Below are 20,788 nucleotides of genomic sequence, written 5' to 3'. Positions count from 1 at the left end.
GGTCCAGAGGGTCCTCCTGGTCCACGGGGAGTTGTGGGCAGGGAGGGACTGGAGGGCCCGCCTGGCATGGATGGACTGCCTGGTAAAGATGGAGGCAAAGGAGTAAAGGTGAGGACACTGTCTTTGGTTTATCTCTCAAATTAGAATAAAAAAAACACAGCTACGTTTACTGTTAGGAACTACTTTCTGTGTTTAGGGGGAGCAAGGAGAAGATGGTGAAGTGGGCTCTCCTGGCAAACCTGGGCTGCAGGGTACAACTGGTGTGACAGGACTTCCAGGAAGTCAAGGCTCCTTTGGGCCAAAGGTGAGAATGATTGGTGGACAATTTGTCCAGTTTCTTCACTTTAGTTGCGTGAGCTAAGAGTGGAAGTCTTGACCTTTATTCATAATGCAGTCAATGTTAAGTACTGGCAAGTTTTTTCATAGATTACAATGCAGCTGAATTTATTGCCGATATCAAGTGGGAATTGCCAATTCAGCTTTAATCTGCCTCCCTGGGCTCAATAATGCTGCCTTTATTTTTGGCATGATTTCTAATCTCAAAGGCCAAACTCTTAAAGTCTTTACACCATTTCTCAAAAGACTCCATATTCACTGCAATCGTTTTGGGAAGTTCGTCTTGCAAATATTAATGAGTTGGCACAGCCTTAATTTGCACGGCGCTGCCAGTAATACATTAAATTTACATCAAATGACTGTGAGAAACACAGAAACACATTTGTTGGACCCGTGGTATTCAGCAATTTCCCCCCTCATTGCCCACGGTGAGGGGATACAGTTTTAATTGCGATTTGGCAATATAATGCTGATTTACGTTGCAAACATTTCGTTTATTTGTCGTTTAATATTCTCTCTATGACATGACATAGTAGAGCCAAAACTGATTTTAAGGGGCACCACAGTGATACAGGGAAAATGGCATCAGCCCAGAACTGAGATCCAGGTTCGGCTTTGGCAGTGGTGCTTCAGCTCCACTAAATCCAAGTAGCTGTGTGCATTGGTGGGAAGCCAGTGAGGGATCACAAGCTTCTTTCTGCCTGCACTGGTTTCTTCTGTTGGTTTGTCTGGGTGTCTGCTCAGAGGTTATTTAGTGGGATGTGAGGAGGATATGCATGTATTTACGTGTGTTTGTGTGTATTCCCCAGGGTGAGAGGGGTCTTCCAGGCCAAACTGGAACATCAGGAAAAAGAGGATTTATTGGCGGGATGGGATTGCCAGGAAAACAAGGAGACCTTGGACGCAAAGGGCAACCAGTGAGGACTGATTTGTAATTCAAAATGTTAATTCCTTAATGTGACAACTTATAATGAAGATGACCTTTCGTTTCACTCTCTCCTTGTTAGGGGGATTCAGGTGAACAAGGATTTCCAGGGGTGTGGGGCATGTTTGGCCCAAAGGTATGAACTCACATCAAGCTCCAGTCACAAAAATAGACGATGGCCTCAGGTCAATCAGATATACAAAGTTTCCAGTCTGAATGGAGTTTGAACAGTGTGTAGGATTTAATGGCACCTAGCTGTGCGGTTGAAGATTTCAAAGGAGAAATTCTCCCCTGGAAAAAAACTCTGTCAGTCAAAGCTGGTGTTGTACAAACAGCTCGTGTTTTCGCCCATTCTACAGTCCTACAACACCCAGCGTGCATTGTGCCTCTTCCTTTTGAAAGGAACGGCCCAGCAAGAGTGAAATACTTTTCGCTGCAGGCGATGGCTCAGAGCGGTACAGAATCCAAAATACGCCGAGAATATACCAGGGGTTCGTGTAAAAAATCTTCAGGTCTGCAGTCTACATCTCAAACCTGACGATTTTGAATGAGACATGACATCGGAGGCGGGCATCCTAGATTGAGGAAGTGTAGTTTAGCGAGCTCCCTGGCCTCCGCCAATTGACGTGTTCCGCCAGTGACGCGTATAGCGTCCTCCAACGGCACAGAGCCAAATTGTATTTTTTTCCGACCGTAATGGCATTAGCTCCCCATAATAGTATGATAGGACTGAGGTTGAAAGTTTGCTAACTAGCCCTTTAACTTACTGATAACCTCTAACCTAACTCTCCCCCCATACCAAGCACCTTTTTTTTCATTGCAAACAACTGATAAGGCCCTCTCTAGAACCACTGTTTAGTTTGTCCGTTCTGGGCTACTGTAGAAACAAGTAGAGCAACATGGCGGACTTTGCAAGAGGGCATGCTCCCTCTGTACTTATAAAGTATTTAATTATAAGTATTTTTCAGTTGATTACACACTTGTGAAAGTATATTTCTGAATATAATAGTTATTTTCTGACAACATATCTCCCTAAATGTAGCACACTGGTCCTTTAAGCTGGACTAATGATGAGGCTCTGAGACAGTAAAATGACCCAAAAAGTCATTACTGGGTTTAACTCACTTTTTCTTGAAGCACTTGAGCGACATCTTGAATTGTCTGGAGAAACATAACTTTCTCTTTTGTTCAGTAAAATTGAAGCTTCAAGTTATTACTGTAACATGCCTCAGGATGACATCTGCTGCTACAGAAGTCTGCTTTACTTTCAGCCTGCTGCACTATAGATTACTGCCAGCTGAAGAAACAGAACAGGCTTTACCGGAGTCTCACTCTCTAATTTCAAACCCAGAGACTGATGTCTGATATTTTACTACTGTGGGAGTTGAACAAGAGGGCGAAGCACATGATCTTTGTGATTGTGTTTAGTATGGTTTATTATTGTTCTAAACAGTTAGTGACGTTTATTTGAGTTCAGCCAGACAACTCACGTTTGTAATAGTTTGAAATGTTTATTGCAGCAGAAGTGTGAGGAAGTGTTTGTCAGGTGGAGAATGACGCATGTCAAGTGTGAAATCAGCGCAGCACGAGGTGGCTGCCTGAACTAGCTCGCAGGTGTTGCCCCATTAAAGTCAACAGATTAAAAGGCAGAATTAAGTGTTACAAGTACTTAAGTGATGGAATGGTTGTTATTCTGTAGAGTCAGGTCAATAATGATGCCATTACATAAGAGGACAGAGTAAGGTGTTCACACTAGTTACACAAGTCTTATTTAACTTCCCCACTTCTTCAGAACTATTGCCTTAGTCATCTTAATGTGTTTTTTATGGTACTATCATAAGGGATTCAGCAAAAAGTCTTTGCTGCAAACAATTTAATGAAGAATATAATTTGTTCAAATTGCCACAGAAACTTTGAAAAAGAAGAACTTTTATAGATTATTAAAAATGATACAGGTTTGTTGCACTTTGTTGTTGTTCTAGTCTTGTGGGAGTGAAATTGTTTCACACAAGAAGCTGATTCCTTGAAATTGTCATTTGAATCGTGTTAAGCTTTGTACCAATTCCACAGAGCATACTTCAAAGCAACTTTTGAGTATGCACTGTGTTCAAGATTGTTTAGTCTGTATGTCTATCGAATCCATTTTTGAGTGTGCCTTTAATCAGAACAATTGTCCTACAATACAATGCAAGGAAATGAAGTGCCTCCTCACAGCTGCAATTAGCAAACATTGAAAATGATTGATACTTGAATAACTCCTCAATGCCCCCAAAACACAGACAGATTATATATTTAAACTCCTTTCCATTTTTTGTCTTTCTAAACTTTTGCAACAGCGACAGCAGTGGCTGGAGGCATTTACTTGTTGGTTGGTCTGCGCGGACGTACCTACTACAGTAGATCGGGAAGTTGTTTTCACCATGTTGAGTTTGCAGACCTGCTAGCTACCGGTGCTCTAGCTAGCGGTAGCTAGCAGCCTACGGTAACATTGATTGTTGTAAAGCCGCCGCAGTGTGTGTCTTTAAATCACGTTCCGCGTTGCGAAAGCAAAGCGTGCACGAGGTGTAGACAAACGGGTGCTTCAAATACACACACAAGGGGCTGTTCCGCCCGGCCGGCTCCGCTGTTTACACAGACGCCATTTCGCCTCTGTTACTACCTCCAATGCCGGAACGACTTCGCCCCGCCATTCAGCCTCTGTGCGTTTTACAAAGAAGACGGAACCTAACAGAGGCGTAATAATCCTGCCTTGAACTGGCAGTGTAAAAAGGGCTATTGTAAATAGGAGACGTTGTAGTGCCTTGGACCCGGAACAGTTTAATGCGGAGGTGTGACGTCATCACTTGACAACCGACAACTTTAGCTAGATTACAGCGCCATTGTCTGGGTAAAATACCATAACACTACAACATACCTCTCTGCATTTTAGACTGGTATATTGGGCACGACGGTATGTAGGATGCAGCCAACTTTTTAGATGAAACATTTTTTTATTTAAAGTGCTTCTTGTACAATGAATTTTACGGTAGTATTTGTGAACATGATATCTCAGGAATGCCAGGAGGGATTATCTTCAAATTTAGCACAAATTATTTTGATGGTCAAATATCAAGGTCACAATGACCTTGAGTCCAACAAAATGTATCAGCATATCATTGTTGGAAAAGGGAACAATAGTTTTCTTTGAACCTAGTGGCTATTGGAGGAGCTGCAGCTGAAGATAATTCAGCTGTTTTGGTAGCTTACTACACAGTCCAGAGTTATTTGTCAATGTAACAACTCCTACTTGTTGCCAATACAGGTCAACAAAGGTCATTGATTGTTTTATACTGGTTTAACCTTTAAACACCCCCTACTTTATTAAATAAATATGTTTGTGTATTTCAAGGGACCCCTGGGAGACATCGGCCCAGCAGGGATACAGGGACCCAGAGGACCACGTGGTCTGATGGTAAGATGAAGATTGATGGTAGTTTGGCAACTCTAAGTGCAATTCCTCAGCTAATAGCAGTGCACTGAACTCTCTCAAAGTGCACACTTCACATGAAAAATAAGCACTTCTCCATCAGATGCTCCATCATATGTGTCCTCAGTCACTAACATGCCTCCTCCTCCCAGGGTATGGAGGGAGCTCTGGGCCCCGTCGGCATCATCGGCCCCAGCGGTCATCCTGTATGTACCTCATATCTCATCCTATGTGCCGAGCTTTATGTGACTTCTCTGTGCTTTCTGGCAGTGATGGAGTGATCCTCTGTCTCCTTTCTCTCCATCAGGGACCCCAGGGTGACAAAGGAAGTCGAGGGGAGACGGTGCGTGGCGCTGTTTTTGATGAATCCTTTTCTGTCTGTACTGTGAGCACAGAATAGGATACTTAGTATGGAGACAGCACAGCACTCAGCCTCCTTTGCCCTCAGCGCTTTTCATTTCCTATTGTGCTCCGCTGTTTGTTGTTACACTCACAGTGACACTTAGCTGCTGTGGAATTCCTGTCAGGGTGATAAATGTTGGCTGCATGCTCATCTCAAGCTTTTTAGGAGGTTTGTTGAGCCCTCGTACACAGGCATAATTCACTGTTCACTCCTAAAATGCCAACATTCATGTATAGCTTTGCTGCATGGAAATAGGATTTGCTGTGTAAAAATAAGAATTCCGAGTGTACGCTTGCAGGGAGCAGGAGGGCAATTCACCGTGCACTACAATACAGTAGAGAGAGAATGTCTATTGAATTGTTACACAGGGCGGCGTTACCGGTCTGCTCTCACACTCACATTCTCTCATTGTTGAATTGTCCACTTATGAATATTGATTTATTTTTCTTTCATCTCCAACAGGGGTTCCAAGGACCAAGGGTGAGTAATTACTCACTTCTGTAGCTTAATCATTATTCTTTGTGCAGGCCTGTGGTCTGCTCACTACTAGAAGGGATGAATTAACTTCTTTATCGTCTTCTATAAAGGCCAACTTCTAAATAATGTGATGGCTAATGTGAGGATGCAATTTTTCAGGGTGCTACAGGCCCTCGTGGACCACCTGGACCACCAGTAAGTACTTCATTCTTTATATCTTACCTATGAAGAAAAATGTTACCCAATACCCAAATGATAACTGTGCTCTGTTAAAAGTGGTTGTTCATGCATTTTACAGAAATGTGAAGCTGAATTTTGGATTATAAACATTAACAGATTAGTGTTATGGCTCTTGTTTTCTTCAAAAGAGTCAAAATTTAAAGACCCCCTCAAATGACAATCAGGTTTTTAACCTTGTAAACATCTCCATGTGGTGTTCTTCATGTGCCACAAGACATATCAGGGACAACATCAGCAGTCATCTCCATGGCTGGGCCTGTCTGCTTTTAAACTGCAGTGTACCAAGGACAAGCTGAACAATACGTTTTCAGATTGTCAGGTTTGTGACATCACAAACCTAAGGAGCCAATCCCGTTAATGGACGGGGTTGACACTACACATATCTTTATGTGTAACCTATGGCAACCATGTTGGGGATGCCGTCATTGTGATTTTTGCAAACTCACTACTGACGACTAACGTAAACGTTACTACTCCTAATTACTACATTTCAAGCTAGTTAAGTTTCAACAAGTTGCCACTAAACGGTGGCAGAGACGTGTTTTGTTTTTGCGACGGAGGGGGCAGTTGGAAATCTGCATAATGGGCGGGGCCTATGCAGAGTCTGGAATCTTTAATGAGAGAGAAGGAGGAGATGCCTCGGGAGAATTTTTACAAGGTAATTAAACGTATTTATCAGAGCATTTTATATGTCTTAAAGATGGTCTTTAACATCGGGGCTACATTCACACTTGAGGCTCAAGCCAGCGCCCCCCCCCCCCCCCCCCCAGGACATGGCGCCCTAGGAGACCACCTATGTCGCCCATGTCTTGGTTATTGCTCTTGTGTGTCTTCATAAGTGTCAAAATTTAACTGATTCAAAAGCATTACACAGAACAGGTCTGTGTGCATTTTCAGAAGCTAGGAAAAGTATTTAAATTTAAGTGCTACTTGAATGAGAAACTTGTCAAACATAATAAGAATGAGCTGATCAGCATTAAACAAATTAAGATTACGTTAATACCCTTAACAGTTTTTCTCCAGTAAACTGGTCTCTTGGTTGTTATTTTCATATTTCAGATCCTAAAGATACACAGAAGAATTAGTCTCTGCTGTGGGCAGAGGCCAGAAAATCATTTCAAGAACTAATTTGTGAATCTCCTCCCTCGCTAAACTGTCAGCATATGACATGTATTATTATGAGAATAATCAAACTAGTTAGAGACGTGCTTGTTTTCCACTGTGATCTGATTCAAAGGGGCTGTTAGCCAGCGGCTCTTCTTTTCTACATTTGACACGCCTCATTTCCTGTGCGTTCATGCCTCATTTCCTGTGCATTCATTATTGTTTCTGAGCATATCTGCGTATTGAGTGACAATGGCAGAAACCACCACCAACAGTGTTGATTAGGATTTACAGAACTCTTCCTGAACACAAATGCTGTGAAAGTGCAGAGAAGAAAAAAACAACTGTGTCGGTTAAACACTGCAAATATTACAGGTTGCTCTCTTTGCTTTTCAGGGTCTCCCCAGTGCCCTCTCTCTTGTAAGTGTGTTTATCTTTATTGTTAACTACAGGTTTTTGATACAAAATGACATGTGTGGAACAAACTGAAAAGTAAAAACAAACATAGTTGTGGTTAACTTTTTGTTTTTCTTTCTTCTTCGGTAGCAAAATGAGGCTCTCGGCGTTGCCTTTAAAGTCATCATTGATTCCCATGCTGCTCTGAGGCCAGAGGTTAGTTTGGACCTGAAACAATGTTTTTAGTTTGGATGTTGATAGTAATTATTCATCTTAGAGAGTCTGAATAAACTGGAACAAGTTACAGAACCAACTGTCAAAAAAAGGTTTTATTTGAGCTAAGAAATGATCCACAGTGTATAGAACCAACAAACACAGTCTTCATCAAACTCAATACACTGAAATTTAAGGACCTGGTTGACTTCAAAACTATTCAAATCATGTACAGGGAAAAAATCACCAGTTACCAAACAACAGAGGTTTTTTCAACAGAGGGAAACTAAACACAATCTCAGGAACATATATTTTCAAAAAACAAGTGGTTAGAACAAATGCAAAACTTAATTGTGTCACGTCAAAGGGGGTTAATCTGTGGAACAAAACATTAAACTGACAAATCTTGAAGATTTCGATTTCGTCCTCTTGGGCGCCCCCTGTCGGCAATATACAGTAATTACGTCGACAGCTGGCTCCTTTAGGGCGTTTTCACATTTGGTATAATTGACCCCCCTCTCCTCTCCCCCGCCAGTCAGCTATCACATTAACAATTTCATTCCGTACCCGAGTACACTTGCGGTAGGATCTGAAGCAGAAGGTGGCGGTAATGCACCTCAAAAACAAGGAGAAGAACGTACTGTACCTGAGTACACATGAACCGTACTCAAGACCACCTTTTCAAGTGGACCCCGGTACAGATCAATGAACCGTGCCCGAGTACGGTACACAGTGTTCATACTAATCGAACCAGACTTCGGGGTCAAGTGTACTCGGATCCGGGCCCGGGTCCCTAATGTGAAAGCCCCCTAAGTCACGGTTGTAACTCTTGATTTTCCTCGCTGACGGTCGCTTTCCTTTTCAGACTGTTTGCTTCATCTGAGCGTCAAGTTTGTTTCTTTCTCTTTGGATTTTCACTTATTGTTGAAGTCGTATCTGTAGTCATCCATCTTTTCTTTGTTTGTTCAGCCATAGTAGATTACTGTTTACTCGCAACACTTGCAGAGAGCAGAAAAGCAGCCGCTTAGCTCCGCCTACCCTCTCTGGCAGACCAACCACTGCTGGCTGATGGAAAACACGTCACTAACTGGGCGCCGCTCGTGATTTTTTTTTCCACGAAAGTCGCCACAGACACCCAGTCAGACACTAACATATTGAACAGATACAGAACAGAAGAACAATACGCTAAACTAAACTAACATCACCACTGTGGTTGTTGCATTTTTGTAGATTAGCTGGTTATCTGTATTCTTTGGTGTTATTTTGAATGCTTCAGCCTCGACCAAATTGAAGTAGTTAAAAAGAAAAAAGGGGTAGGACTAGATAAGTTATTCTCACTTCATCCCTTTTCAAACAGACTTTAGTTATAAAATAACATTCAGGCAAACAAAGCTAATCACAATAACGGCATACTTTCTAAAGAGTCTCAGTTTATAACACGTTCAAAATAAATAAATAAATACAAAATCTAGATATTACATTTTATATTGTAATATTTAATTTTATAATGCAATGTTTCTGTCCAAAGCACAATCTTCCGAACATGGACCTGCCCATGTTAGACCAGGGCACCGAGATCTTCAAGACCCTGCAGCATCTCAGCACTCTGATCCAGAGTCTGAAGAACCCGCTGGGAACCCGAGACAACCCCGCAAGGATCTGCCGAGACCTCTACAACTGTGAGCAGAGGATGTACGACGGTGAGGAAACCTTTAAACTTATAATTATTATAATATAAATATTATTATTATAATTACTAATAAAGACTTTTCCTCATTAACAGGCACGTACTGGATCGACCCGAACCTCGGCTGTGCTGCCGACACCATCGAGGTGACGTGCAGCTTCACTGGTGGAGGACAGACTTGCCTGAAACCGATCACAGTATCCAAGGTTGGGATCACTTCTGTATTTAGCTCCAGCTAGACAGAACACCCGGTGGAATGTAATCTCATATCAATTATATGCAGACGAGATCATTTGAGGAGCTTATAATGCAGACAGTGGATGAAAATCAAATCCATGATTGCCTATGTTTGTGTGTGAGTGAGGATAATTTCTCCTCATGTTGTGTTAGGAAGAATTTCTCAGAAAATAGAGAAGCTTAGAGGTTAAAGTTGTTTATTTGATGACTGGAGGTGCAAAGCTGGTTATTTTTCAGTTCTTTTTTGATGTATAATTCCTACAATTCATCTTGAGTCGTCCCATTTATTCCTGTTTGGTAACTCACAATCAAAGGCTCTTTAAAGCTCCAGTTGGAAAGCTCTCTAAAGCTCCAGAAACTTAAACTCTCTCTTTAATCTGTAAATGGAATGAGGGGATAATTATTGTTAAAGGCACATAATGTGATGCAGATGTCACTCTAATTTATTACAGAGCTAGAATGTGTTATCCACTCCCATATTGATTGTTTACTTCAAGATTTTATTGTTGCCAACATCTGAGATCATTTGTTAATGTTTACGTCCAGAAAGTCTGTAAACACCCCGAGTCATAAAAACAGGACTATTTATCGAATTGTTATAATCTCTCTTTATAGCTGGAGATAGGAGTGGGTCGCATCCAGATGAACTTCATCCACCTTTTGAGCACCGAGGCCGTGCAGCACATCACCATTCACTGCCTCAACACCCCTGTGTGGGCAGCAGGACCGTCCCTGCAGCCGTCATCCAGAGCTGTGAGCTTCAAGGCCTGGACCGGGGAGAGGATCCAGGCGGGCGACCTCCTGGAGCCGCTCATACCCAGGGACGACTGCTGGGTATGCAGTTACTTATCTTTCATGGATCACAGTAGAAGGCTTTTATGTGAACTATTTGGCTCCTTATGTATTAATCCTGAATGGGATAGTTTAAAATTTGGGGAAATAACGGAAATCTATTCTTTAGTCCATGTCCACTAACAGCGTTTTTTGCGCTGGCAGCGTCTATTTTCTATCTTAAACCAATGCAGTTCAGCGTTTTCAGCCCTCAGCGTCCTCGTGCAAAAGCACCCTCGATTTTTGGAACACCACCGCGCTCGTCAATGTCACTTCTCCCTCACCGACCAGTCAAGAAAAGAAGGGGCGGGAATTCTGATTTGTCAACAAAAATGGCGTAAGAGAAGCTAATCGTTTCGTTTTTCGGGGGGTCCAATTTCCAGGTCTATAGCTGCTGCTAACGCCAGTTTTAATGTTTTCTTTGTAAAATTTCATTGAATTAAAGATAAGATAAAATAAGATAATTCTTCATCCAAGACAGTGCAACATTACTCATTTTTATATGCCCTTTATTGCAAACACATGTATCCTAATAAATATGTCCAGAGCTAATAAGATAAGACTTAATGATCACTTCCAAGTTAAGTGGAAGTGCCGCTAGACAACTTCCGTAACCTAGCAACAGTAAGCTCCGATGAAAAGCGTTCTGAGATTGAGGTCATGGGCGCTGCCAGTGCAAAAAAAACCGCCGTTAATGGACACAGGCCTTTATATTGTTTTGCTGAGAGTAAGATTGGAGGATAAACATCACTCTTACGTCTCTGTGAAATAACTCGACAGGGCAAACTGTACCGTCTGAAGCTTTTATTTCACATGAAGAATTCATAAGTTTACATTCAGTTCACTCGCCTAAAAGCTACACAGGACACCTTTAAGTATGGAGATGAAGTCATGGGAAAGTGGATCAAGACCAACAGCTAGGTTGGCTCAGTCTAGAGTCAAACAATCGGCCTACCAGCGTCTCCAAAACTCACTAATTAATAACTTGTATCTCGTTTGTTTAATTTGTACTTAACATAATAGTGAAATATTAAAACAAGTTGTGGTGATGCAAGATGTTTCGTGCTCTGAATCTTTCAGCCAGGCGTAGAGGCTTTATAGAATCTTGCACAAAAATCTCAGCAAAAATCCTCTAAATCTTTTATATTTCCGTTTGTGGACTGATTAAAAATTTGGGTACAACATGGTAGTAAACCTCAGACTTAAGCTGTTCTCTGTGCTCTGCGTGTCCTTCATAAGCTGCAAACTTACCCCACAATACTTACATTTGTTCTTACTTACCTCTTGTGGTATCTCGCCGGGCAGATAGTTTTGGTTGTATTTGACCAGGTTTTTACCACATCTGTTTCTTGTATAAATCTGCCCACAACCCAATACACTGTCGGTTAATAGAATCTTTTTTGACATGCACATGGCAGTGTCCCTGTTGGTTTGACGAATCCAGACCTCAGTGTACATTTTTTGGAAGAAACTAGTTCCAAAAAACAAGTCTGTGGATTATTTAGAGTAACTTGGACATTGTTTGAGAAAAGGAAAGTTGCCATTGAATTTTTAAATCGCTTTTTTCCAGCAGAAGAATAAAATTCCATATTCGTTCATCTCGATTGATCCTGCGCCACAAATCAAAACAATCTGCATTCCTACTTACTTCAAAATCACATCATATGACATCATACAACCTTTGTTTTCAGATCAAAGATGGCCGCTGGCATCAGACCCACTTCATCTTCCAGACCCAGGACCCAAACTTACTCCCTATAGTGGACGTCTACAACCTCCTGACCGCAGAGCCTGGCGCACGCTTTCACCTGGAGGTCGGACCTGTGTGCTTCTTATAGGGCCCTGAGGAAGGGCTGGGAAGTACTCCTCAAAGGAGTGACTGCATGGAGGAGGGTGGCAAGGGGGGGAAAGACGAATGCTTCTGTGGTTTCCAGAACAACAGACCCCCCATTTTCTCTCCACAAAATATGCTTGGACTGCAGAAACCGGAGGGGGCATCAGAGAGAGAAGGCCCCGTGAAAAATGCAGAGATAAGACTTGTAGCACTAATCAGCCTATGGAAAACAATAATAAGCTTCTTTGTCAGAGACTTGTTCGTGTGATACAAGACCTGAACGCCCCTTTTGGAAGGAAGTAATTTAAACGTCTCATTCTGTCGTCTCTTGGACCATGTTGTACCATATTCTCTTCACGGTCTGATACCCGATTATGCAGAAACCTTTGTTCGAAGAGATCTGTACAGAAATACGGAACAGTTCCATCTGCAAATGCAATAACTCCTGTTTTAATGTTTAAGTCTTATTTATACATGTATATGTGCTGTATATTGTAATATAAAGTGCAATAGTTATTGTTCCACAGCCTGTAGGCTTATACAGTATCACTTCTCATCACTCATTCAGGTATACAGTGTGCCTACGACACACAGGTGCACTGTCTCAGTCCAGGTAAGTCTCTGAGCCTCTAATAGCTTTCCCGTGCTTAGAGACCCTGCGTTGATACACATTATGTCTTCACACAAACATCTGCTGTGTGGTGCTTTAAATGCTAAAGTGGATCGAAGCTTTTCCAAAGTGTGAACCCGCGAAAAGTGTGTCCGGATGCTACCTCGTACTGCGCCTCTCATCTCACAGCGAACAAGACGTTACCTGATATAATGCGGGATGACACAGAGGTGACACCTGGTGCTGCAACAGCTGACACTGTTGTGATAGACTCTCGTCAGCTCTCAGCAGAAGCTACATCTTTACAAAGAAGGGAAGATTGTAAAATATAAAATATACACACAGGCCAAATCAATTAAATTATATTTGTAAGGTAGAATTGTAACGTTTTCAATATTCTTTGTACCATCTGACAGATTGACACTATAAGTTAAGTTTTTTATGTCTTTAAATATGCATCCTTTATTATCTACAGTAGATTCTATTTAAATTTTATTTAAATTCTGATTAGCTTTCCTGTTGAAAACCAGGTATCAACAACAGTTTTATCACATTGTTTGAGCTTTAAGGATTCTACAGTCTGTATGTATTTTTTTTTAGACAAAAATCAACTGTATTTAAGACATTACCATCCTTATTTTGTAAACTGTTCATACATTTGTTATTCAAAGGTGCAGCAATGATGGTTGGTTCTGCCAATCAATAAACTCAGAGGATTTCTTACAATACACAACAATAAACTACCATGGTACATGAGCTCACAGTGTTTGGTCTGTACAGACGTTTTCTGCTGCGTGAATGAAGTTTAATGACTCTTCAGGTTATTCAATAAAAGTCTGAAACCTTTTGTTGATAAGCAGCTTTCATTTTTCTCCTCAAAGAAAAGTTTAAAGCAAATTTAGTGCATTTAAATTGCCTGCTTGTGGCGGTGCGTTTTAGCTTCTATTAATTTATATCTGACAGCTACGACTACTTTAAACATGGCGTAAAATTGTGTCTTTATACAATGTCTTGTTCTTTTTTACGTTTCCACTCCGATCCGTTTAAGGGACATTAGGAAACACTTTGAACTGCAGCCATATTAAACAGAAAAACACAGCCACACTTAGAGTTTGCAAGCACTATATTAGCAGACTGCTGTATCATACTGTACATGATATTATCTTGGGCACATGGCATGGCGGCCCCCATCAATCGGTAGGTTGACTCCTGTAATGAAGCTGGCTGCATCGGAGGCTAGGAAGGCGATGCTGTGGGCCACTTCCTCCACCTCCCCGGGTCGACCGAGAGCGTGGGTCTGCTTACACTTAGCAAGAAACTGGTGGTGAAAAAGAGGGAGAGAAAAGATGATGGGCAAGTTTGGTATGGCTTCTAGCACGCATGCTGGGCCAGAATTGCACTCAAAAGATCTCATTCACATGGTTGAGATGCCCCCAATTACTTACTAGTCACTGCTACTTGGAGTTTTTATTTGATGCATTGCTGACTGTCATATCCTGGCACTTGATTGCCCAAAGTAGTCTTAATGCCAGATGTAAACATAGAGTCCAACCCTAACATACCAAACCTCTGCATGACCAGATAAGTTAAAGTGTCAACATACAGTATTGGCATGATTTGCTACCTGGGCATACTGGTCGTCATCTAGTCCTGCTCTCTTGTGGACGTCTGTGACGATCACACCAGGGCTGTAGAGATGCAGCGGGAGCAGGGATACAAAATATGGTTCATGACAAATCATCATTTCCAAAAGAAACATTCTTCTATACATTCTATACATTTGATACGCTGTTGTTAAAGGGGGAGTATTATGCTAATTTCAAGCTTCATATTTCACTCTGTAAATTATGCTAAGCTACTCCACAGGTTTTCTCACACTGGTGCTCTGTGCAGGCCCTCATACGGCCTCTGCCTGAAACGACTCAGTCAGCTCTGTCCCTTTAAGAAACACCGGCCCTTTCTTCTGATTGGCCAGCTCTTCGAAGCCTTCTGAGGTTGTGACATCACAAAGTGCAGCGTGTAGTAAAAACTGTGTCAAACCTGGCGTTCACAGCAGCCTGAAGACTGAGCTGAGAAGCCTGGGGATTACTCAAACATACTTTCACCTACAGATTTGAAACTTCACCCACGTTTAGTCTGAACATCCAACATTGTAACATTATTTATCTGTCTTAAAATGTGAAACAGCAAAATACCCCCCCTTTAAATAATAAATTCTGAGAGTCACGGTAAAAACACATACAGAGGACATTGAAACACTTACCAGACAGAGTTCACTCGCACTTGCTTACATGCCAGCTCTGTACAAAAAAAGTTCCCATTATTTATAGTGTGAAAGTTTACAATGCTAAACAAACAATGTGTGATGAAAAAAATCTCACTCACCAAGTGCTATACAACGTGTGAACTGATCAATGGCCGACTTGGACATGCAATATGCCAGCACACCAGGGAACTGCAGAGAGAAAACAACAGTGGAAACAGAGCAGCACACACAAAGCAACATAGACATGTAGTAGTAAATATATGGCATGCTGTTTAACACTCACTGCTCTCTGTCCGTTGACACTGGATACATTAACGATGGAGCCTTTGGTCTTGATCAGGTGGGGAACACAAAGTTGAGTCAGGTGGTAAACAGATCTGGAATATGCAAAAGTAGTTAGAGGTCATGGTAACTAAGATCACAAAAAAATACATAAATAACAAGCTGGGGAAGGAAATACTGCCAGACATCTGTCTTCTCAAGTCAGTAAAGATAAATTACATCCTATTATACAACAGCTAGTTCCGAGCAAGTAATCTGATTGGACATTTCATGAGTGGTGATAGAGAGAACATCACTGGGACATTTCACTCTGTGTATCAGTCCGCCTCAGCCAGGTGTTCAGAGTACTGTTATATTAACATTACAGCAGAGCGTGCATGTCTACATTGATCAAACTGGTACCTCTGAATCACACAGCAGAAATCTTATTTCACTGGTTGATTTATCAATTAAAACAAACAGATACAGGTACATGATAAAAAACAGCTGATCTGTGGTAACCTGTAGACACAGAGTGCAGGAGAATGTTTGAGTTGCTTGGCAACAAAAGTCCAGTTTCAGTTCTGTTGTGGAACTAGTTGAGTTGGTGGAGCAAAAAGTAATCTGTTGTTGATTGTTACTTTTTACTATTTGCTGCTTGTACAACATGTATAAAGACAATATCACAAGTGTTCAAAGTTGTGATGTACCGAATATCATCACTGCCATGATGATATTCAGTGATTGGATTAACCAGCACAAAACAGCAGTATCACACCAACATCAACACATTAACATTGGTTTGATGGTGAATAGTGACATTAATTTAGTGTGGCCTAATGTCACCTTTAGTGAAACATTCGGGTTAGCAGAAGATACTTTAATTTTTAACTGGAATCCTGTACTTATGTTGAGAATTGTTTCTTAATAACTTCATATCTAGATTTAGTGGATTTACTATGTATACAATGAGGTTTATACAAAACAAAATCATTACTCCTTTTTTTGAATGCTCTTTTTTGCAGTCATATATGTTTTTTTCAGGTACAATAACAGACATTATTTTGAGTTTCATTTATGTGCTGCAAAAATGAAAGAACTGAATATAGCAATAATCACTAAGTCCTTGTTGGTACATCCTTCATCCATACACGACTTAAGCTAACTTAACACTATATTTAAGAGCCATCTTAAACCCAAGCTACTGTGTACTACTGTAAACTCAACACGAATAAATCTCTAAGGTGTTTGAAATCCTACCTGACGTTGATGTTCATGACCTTGTCATACTGAGCCAGGTCTGTGTTCTCAATGCTTCCCATGGCCAGGATACCAGCGCTGTTAACCAGGACGTCCAGCCGGCCAAAGTGAGCGACAGTTTGCTCCACTGTTTTCTTCACACTGTCCTCATCAGTAAGGTCTCCAGGAACAAGCAGAGGCTAAGCACAAATTGCAGACTCATACTCAGTGTTTCATTATGTGTAACTTCATGTGCTGATTTGGTATTAATATTTGAATAATGAAGTGAAGTGAGATTGTTTGCATATCTGTAAATGTATAAGACTTGGATGTCAGTGTCAGAAATGGCACTTTCTATTGTCTACATACATTTGTTTTTATCCGCACTAAGGTAAGGTGCTCATAAAGGTGCTAGGTGCTCATCCTACAATGCATTGGGGCTCGATATTATATGTTAATTGAAGGCCTATTAAAGCTTCGTTTTCACGAAGGACCATCGACGGATTAAATTGATAGCGGTATAATTTTACATATTAAACCGGATGTCACAGCAAACTCCAATCAAAAAACCGACGTAAAGTGTAGAAATTCACATTTTGACTTCTCCTGTTCCACACAGAACTACATGTGAAGAAACTTTGGCCAAGTGTCAACATGTACTCTAGTTGAACGTTATCTCAGTCACATTGTGTCCGGGACAGTCTGAGAGTTACCTCGGCAGCTCCACAGTCGGTGCACTGTTTGGCTACTTTGTTGAGGTTTTCCACGTCGCGGCCATTCAGAGCCAGCAGAGCTCCCAGTTTGGCGAACAGGACGCTCGTACCCGCTCCGATACCCGAGCTGGCTCCTGTTATCAGGGTCACTTTCCCTTTTAGGGAACACACCTGAAATACACATATACACAAAGTTACCTAAATCAATGAACAGTGTGAATACTGTTCTTAATGGAAAAAGTCATAAAGCAAAAAAGCATCGGTCAACGACATACAAGAAAGTCAGCTTACTTTAAATGCATCATCTGAAGCCATGATCAAAGAGGGTTTAACATGTAGTTTACTTGTGCTTGCTTGTACTGCTTGTTAGCGCCACTGAGACATGCCTCGTCCACTAGTGATGGCGTAGTTTGACGCGTCAGGAACCAAATTATTGTAGTTCATGATGACTACAACATAGAACAGTACATTTCTGTGATTTCTACCTCGCAAAACAAAAAAGCTATCCAAACAATGGTTGTGTGCAATGTCTTCAAAGTTTTTGCGTGAACCTACTGCCATACTCAATCATTTTTACTTTTATTTATTTATCCTGTTATTTTCTTATTCGTTATAGATAACATTTATTTTATTTCTGTCTTTTGACACTTGATACTACATTTTGATTTGTTTTGTCAATGTCTCATTTGGATGTATATGATCTGCATTGTTCTGTTACTATGTATGTTGACAATTTGAAATAAAGAATAAATAAATGAATAAATGACTACAACATTGCCCCCAGACCTCCAGACACTCCTTCAGCGTTTCGTCATTTGATATGGAGAAATTTGAAATATGTATTTTAGCAAACAGATTATGACAAAAAAATGTTTATTACTTATAAAAGTTTTATTCAGTACAAAACATTGACAGTTTATTTACAGAGCAAATTAAAAAACGATCAGAATTTGTAAAGCAGTGTTTCACAAACTAAGTCAGGTGTGTTTGGTTGTTTTTGTTGAATGAATTTTGAACGCATGAAGATGACTAAGGAAAAAATAACCTTTTCATCATTAAGGCTTTGTCATATTAAGATGAGTTTAAAGTAGATACAAATTACTTATTATAACTAATAATCTTACATAGCTGGAAACTGGAGGAAGCGCACTCCTGAATTTTGCTTCAAGATTCATTAACTGGCACTACTCCATTGACGATGACTAAGGTAACAGATGATATTAATATTCGGGGTCAAACCTGTCAGAAAATGCTGGTAGAAAAATATACTTTTCTAAGACAACTCAGCACTTTACGGTTTCAGAGTCAGCATCCTGTTCCGTAATGGTCCTGAGGTTTTCGCCCCATTTTCAAACTTCTGACAAGTTATCCATTTTAATGTTGGCGAGGGAGTTACTTTAGCTATTGACTTTTTTGGAAATATCCACAACTGTGTTAAAAGCATTTTTGAAGACAAAGTCAACTATCCAGCAAAGGGGTTGGCATGAATGGTCACATCTTTTATCCGGGTTTCAGTGAGTGGTCTGAAGGTCTTTTCATTGACGGGCAGTTTCTCCAGTTCATCCAGTGTTTCCAGGCCGTCGATGATCCTACATGTTGAACAGAGCAAGTCAGCGGCAATTATTAATTATATTTTACATGATCAAAAGCTGTCAAGGACTCACTAAGTGACTGTGTTTAGAGCCATAACAACTTTCATTGCATCTCTCTCTTATATCCATGCCAATATTTCCATCTCACATTACACTTATTTATCGATACAAAGGTTACATACTTTCCAAACACTGTGTACTTCATGTCCAGATGGGGCTGTTTGGCATACGTGAAGAAAAACTGGGAGCCATTTGTGTTGGGGCCATTGTTTGCCATTGAGACCACTCCTCTGACATTATGCTGCAATAAAAGAAAGCAGAAGAAGACAAAAGTAACCATGTTAAAGGCTGACCATAATGAAATATGGAGAAATGTTTCTTCCTGGTTTAATGGCAGAGATTTAATTGCAACTCACCTTTAGGTGTTCACTGTACTCGTCTTCAAATTTGCGACCCCATATACTCGTTCCTCCTTTACCAGTTCCTGAATGGTTTAAAAAAAATACAGAGAACCGCAAAAAGGAAGTGAGGATGCAACTCTGATGTTTAGGTATTGAAATGCATGAGATGCTACAGCAATCCTGTACCTGTAGGATCTCCTGTTTGAACCATGAAACCTTTGATATTTCTGTGGAAGACGCAGCCGCCGTAAAACCCACTGGCACACAAAGCAAGAAAGTTCTGTAAATAGAAAAAGAGTGAGCATATTTCATGACTCTGCTGGGAAAAATATGTGTGAATCTGTGTTTAGGCATTGAACATTCTTGCATGAGTATCACAAAGGGTGTCTGTAATACAGCAAACATAAGCAATCAGCATGACTACGTATTCTACCGTATCAAGTTAGAGCAACCAACTTTAAAGAGACTAATAATTTAAGATTAAAAACGCAAATGAATTACCATATGTATGCACATTTCAATTGCTGGAAGACGATTGTTATACCTGCATTTAATGTTAAGTGTAACTGAAGCAAACTCACCTCGCATGTTCTCGGTGTGCGCTCACAAAACAATTCAATTTTAATCTCTCCAAGGTCTGTGTGAAGGGTAACCGCCTGTTACGAAAGAAAAAAACAACATGAAATTATTATCAATTCAATTATTGTCATTTTTAAGAGGCAAAGGAACGGCCATTCATTACTGCTTGCTACTTAGCTTTAGCCTGTTACCCTGACTAAGAAAGTTATTATTACTAACGTTTCCGAACTTCCTCCTAATTTTTCCCCACGATATTTCACCTTATTGGTTAAAATGTCCCTAAACTACATTGTTACTTAAATGTTGACAACTACCCACTATAAATGCTAAACAACAAAATGTACCATTTCAAACGTTGCGTCTGCGAACAAGTGCGTTAGTGAAATATGTCCGTCTAGGTGCAGTAACCCAACACAAAATGGTTCCACAAGAAAGTCACGGTCTTATACAGTATAAAGGACATAATAGTCCATTTACATTAGTTTTCATTTTTATTTACTTTTTCATTTTGGTTTTTGAGTTCAGTTTAGTTTAAGTTAGTTAGTTCATAAGTAGTTTTATTTTTATTTTGAGGAATTGACTAGTTTTTATGTAGTTTTCGTGTTAGTTTTAGTTTTTCAGGTATTAAGAGGAAAGCCTTTAAAGAGGCTGAAAAGGGTATTATGAAACGATGCATGACATCAAATATGATTTTCACTAGGCCTTTTTATTAGGCCAGTGTCTTTCAAGAAGGGGTACAGCAAACACAGTGTGAATCGAGGGGGGAAAGGAAAACTAAGCTGATTTTACCAGCAATTCTTTTTAGCTTTAGTTCGTGTTGCGTTGTTTATTGTAGTTTTTGTTTTTTTATTGTAGTTTTTATTTTTATTCCAGTCAACAAAATTATTTTTTCACTGTTAGTTTTAGTCTCAAAATAAAACTGAATTAGGCCTTTACATTTGTGGTTATTACACTGTAATAATAATTAAGGTATGTATT

At 40.4% G+C, this 20,788-nt stretch overlaps 3 protein-coding genes across 3 annotated transcripts in view; 1 reads left to right on the top strand and 2 right to left on the bottom strand.

Annotated features, from left to right (window-relative positions):
- Positions 1–13,573, top strand: part of col27a1b (collagen, type XXVII, alpha 1b) — an 87,290-nt gene extending 73,717 nt beyond the window's left edge. Inside the window, exons 47-61 of the mRNA XM_069683171.1 lie at positions 1–108; positions 197–304; positions 1,146–1,253; positions 1,344–1,397; positions 4,650–4,712; positions 4,880–4,933; positions 5,035–5,070; positions 5,593–5,610; positions 5,767–5,802; positions 7,348–7,371; positions 7,498–7,563; positions 9,089–9,260; positions 9,344–9,453; positions 10,100–10,318; positions 12,007–13,573. Coding sequence (XP_069539272.1) covers positions 1–108; positions 197–304; positions 1,146–1,253; positions 1,344–1,397; positions 4,650–4,712; positions 4,880–4,933; positions 5,035–5,070; positions 5,593–5,610; positions 5,767–5,802; positions 7,348–7,371; positions 7,498–7,563; positions 9,089–9,260; positions 9,344–9,453; positions 10,100–10,318; positions 12,007–12,153 — 1,323 coding nt within the window. The 3' untranslated portion in view covers positions 12,154–13,573. The remainder of the gene's footprint in view (positions 109–196; positions 305–1,145; positions 1,254–1,343; positions 1,398–4,649; positions 4,713–4,879; positions 4,934–5,034; positions 5,071–5,592; positions 5,611–5,766; positions 5,803–7,347; positions 7,372–7,497; positions 7,564–9,088; positions 9,261–9,343; positions 9,454–10,099; positions 10,319–12,006) is intronic.
- On the bottom strand, positions 13,110–17,619 carry LOC138610416 (3-oxoacyl-[acyl-carrier-protein] reductase FabG). Its single transcript, XM_069683170.1, has 8 exons — positions 17,530–17,619; positions 17,239–17,409; positions 16,547–16,725; positions 15,309–15,402; positions 15,145–15,214; positions 15,023–15,059; positions 14,384–14,447; positions 13,110–14,077 (listed from the first exon to the last, which is right to left on the bottom strand). Exons 1-8 carry the CDS (start codon positions 17,551–17,553, stop codon positions 13,919–13,921), a joined length of 798 nt encoding a protein of 265 aa, XP_069539271.1. The 5' UTR covers positions 17,554–17,619; the 3' UTR covers positions 13,110–13,918.
- Positions 17,620–18,144: 525 nt separating this feature from the next.
- ppil3 (peptidylprolyl isomerase (cyclophilin)-like 3) lies at positions 18,145–20,180 on the bottom strand. Its single transcript, XM_069683484.1, has 6 exons — positions 20,155–20,180; positions 19,813–19,887; positions 19,418–19,511; positions 19,247–19,314; positions 19,013–19,131; positions 18,145–18,827 (listed from the first exon to the last, which is right to left on the bottom strand). The coding sequence occupies exons 1-6, from the start codon at positions 20,155–20,157 to the stop codon at positions 18,701–18,703; spliced, it is 486 nt and encodes a 161-aa protein (XP_069539585.1). The 5' UTR covers positions 20,158–20,180; the 3' UTR covers positions 18,145–18,700.
- Positions 20,181–20,788: the final 608 nt, after the last annotated feature.

Source organism: Semicossyphus pulcher, unplaced genomic scaffold (genome assembly GCF_022749685.1).
Source record: "Semicossyphus pulcher isolate SPU_LCO1_2020_fin unplaced genomic scaffold, fSemPul1.0.p SCAF_6, whole genome shotgun sequence".
Lineage (NCBI taxonomy): Eukaryota > Metazoa > Chordata > Actinopteri > Labriformes > Labridae > Semicossyphus > Semicossyphus pulcher.
This window is presented reverse-complemented; position numbering and strand designations above follow the sequence as displayed.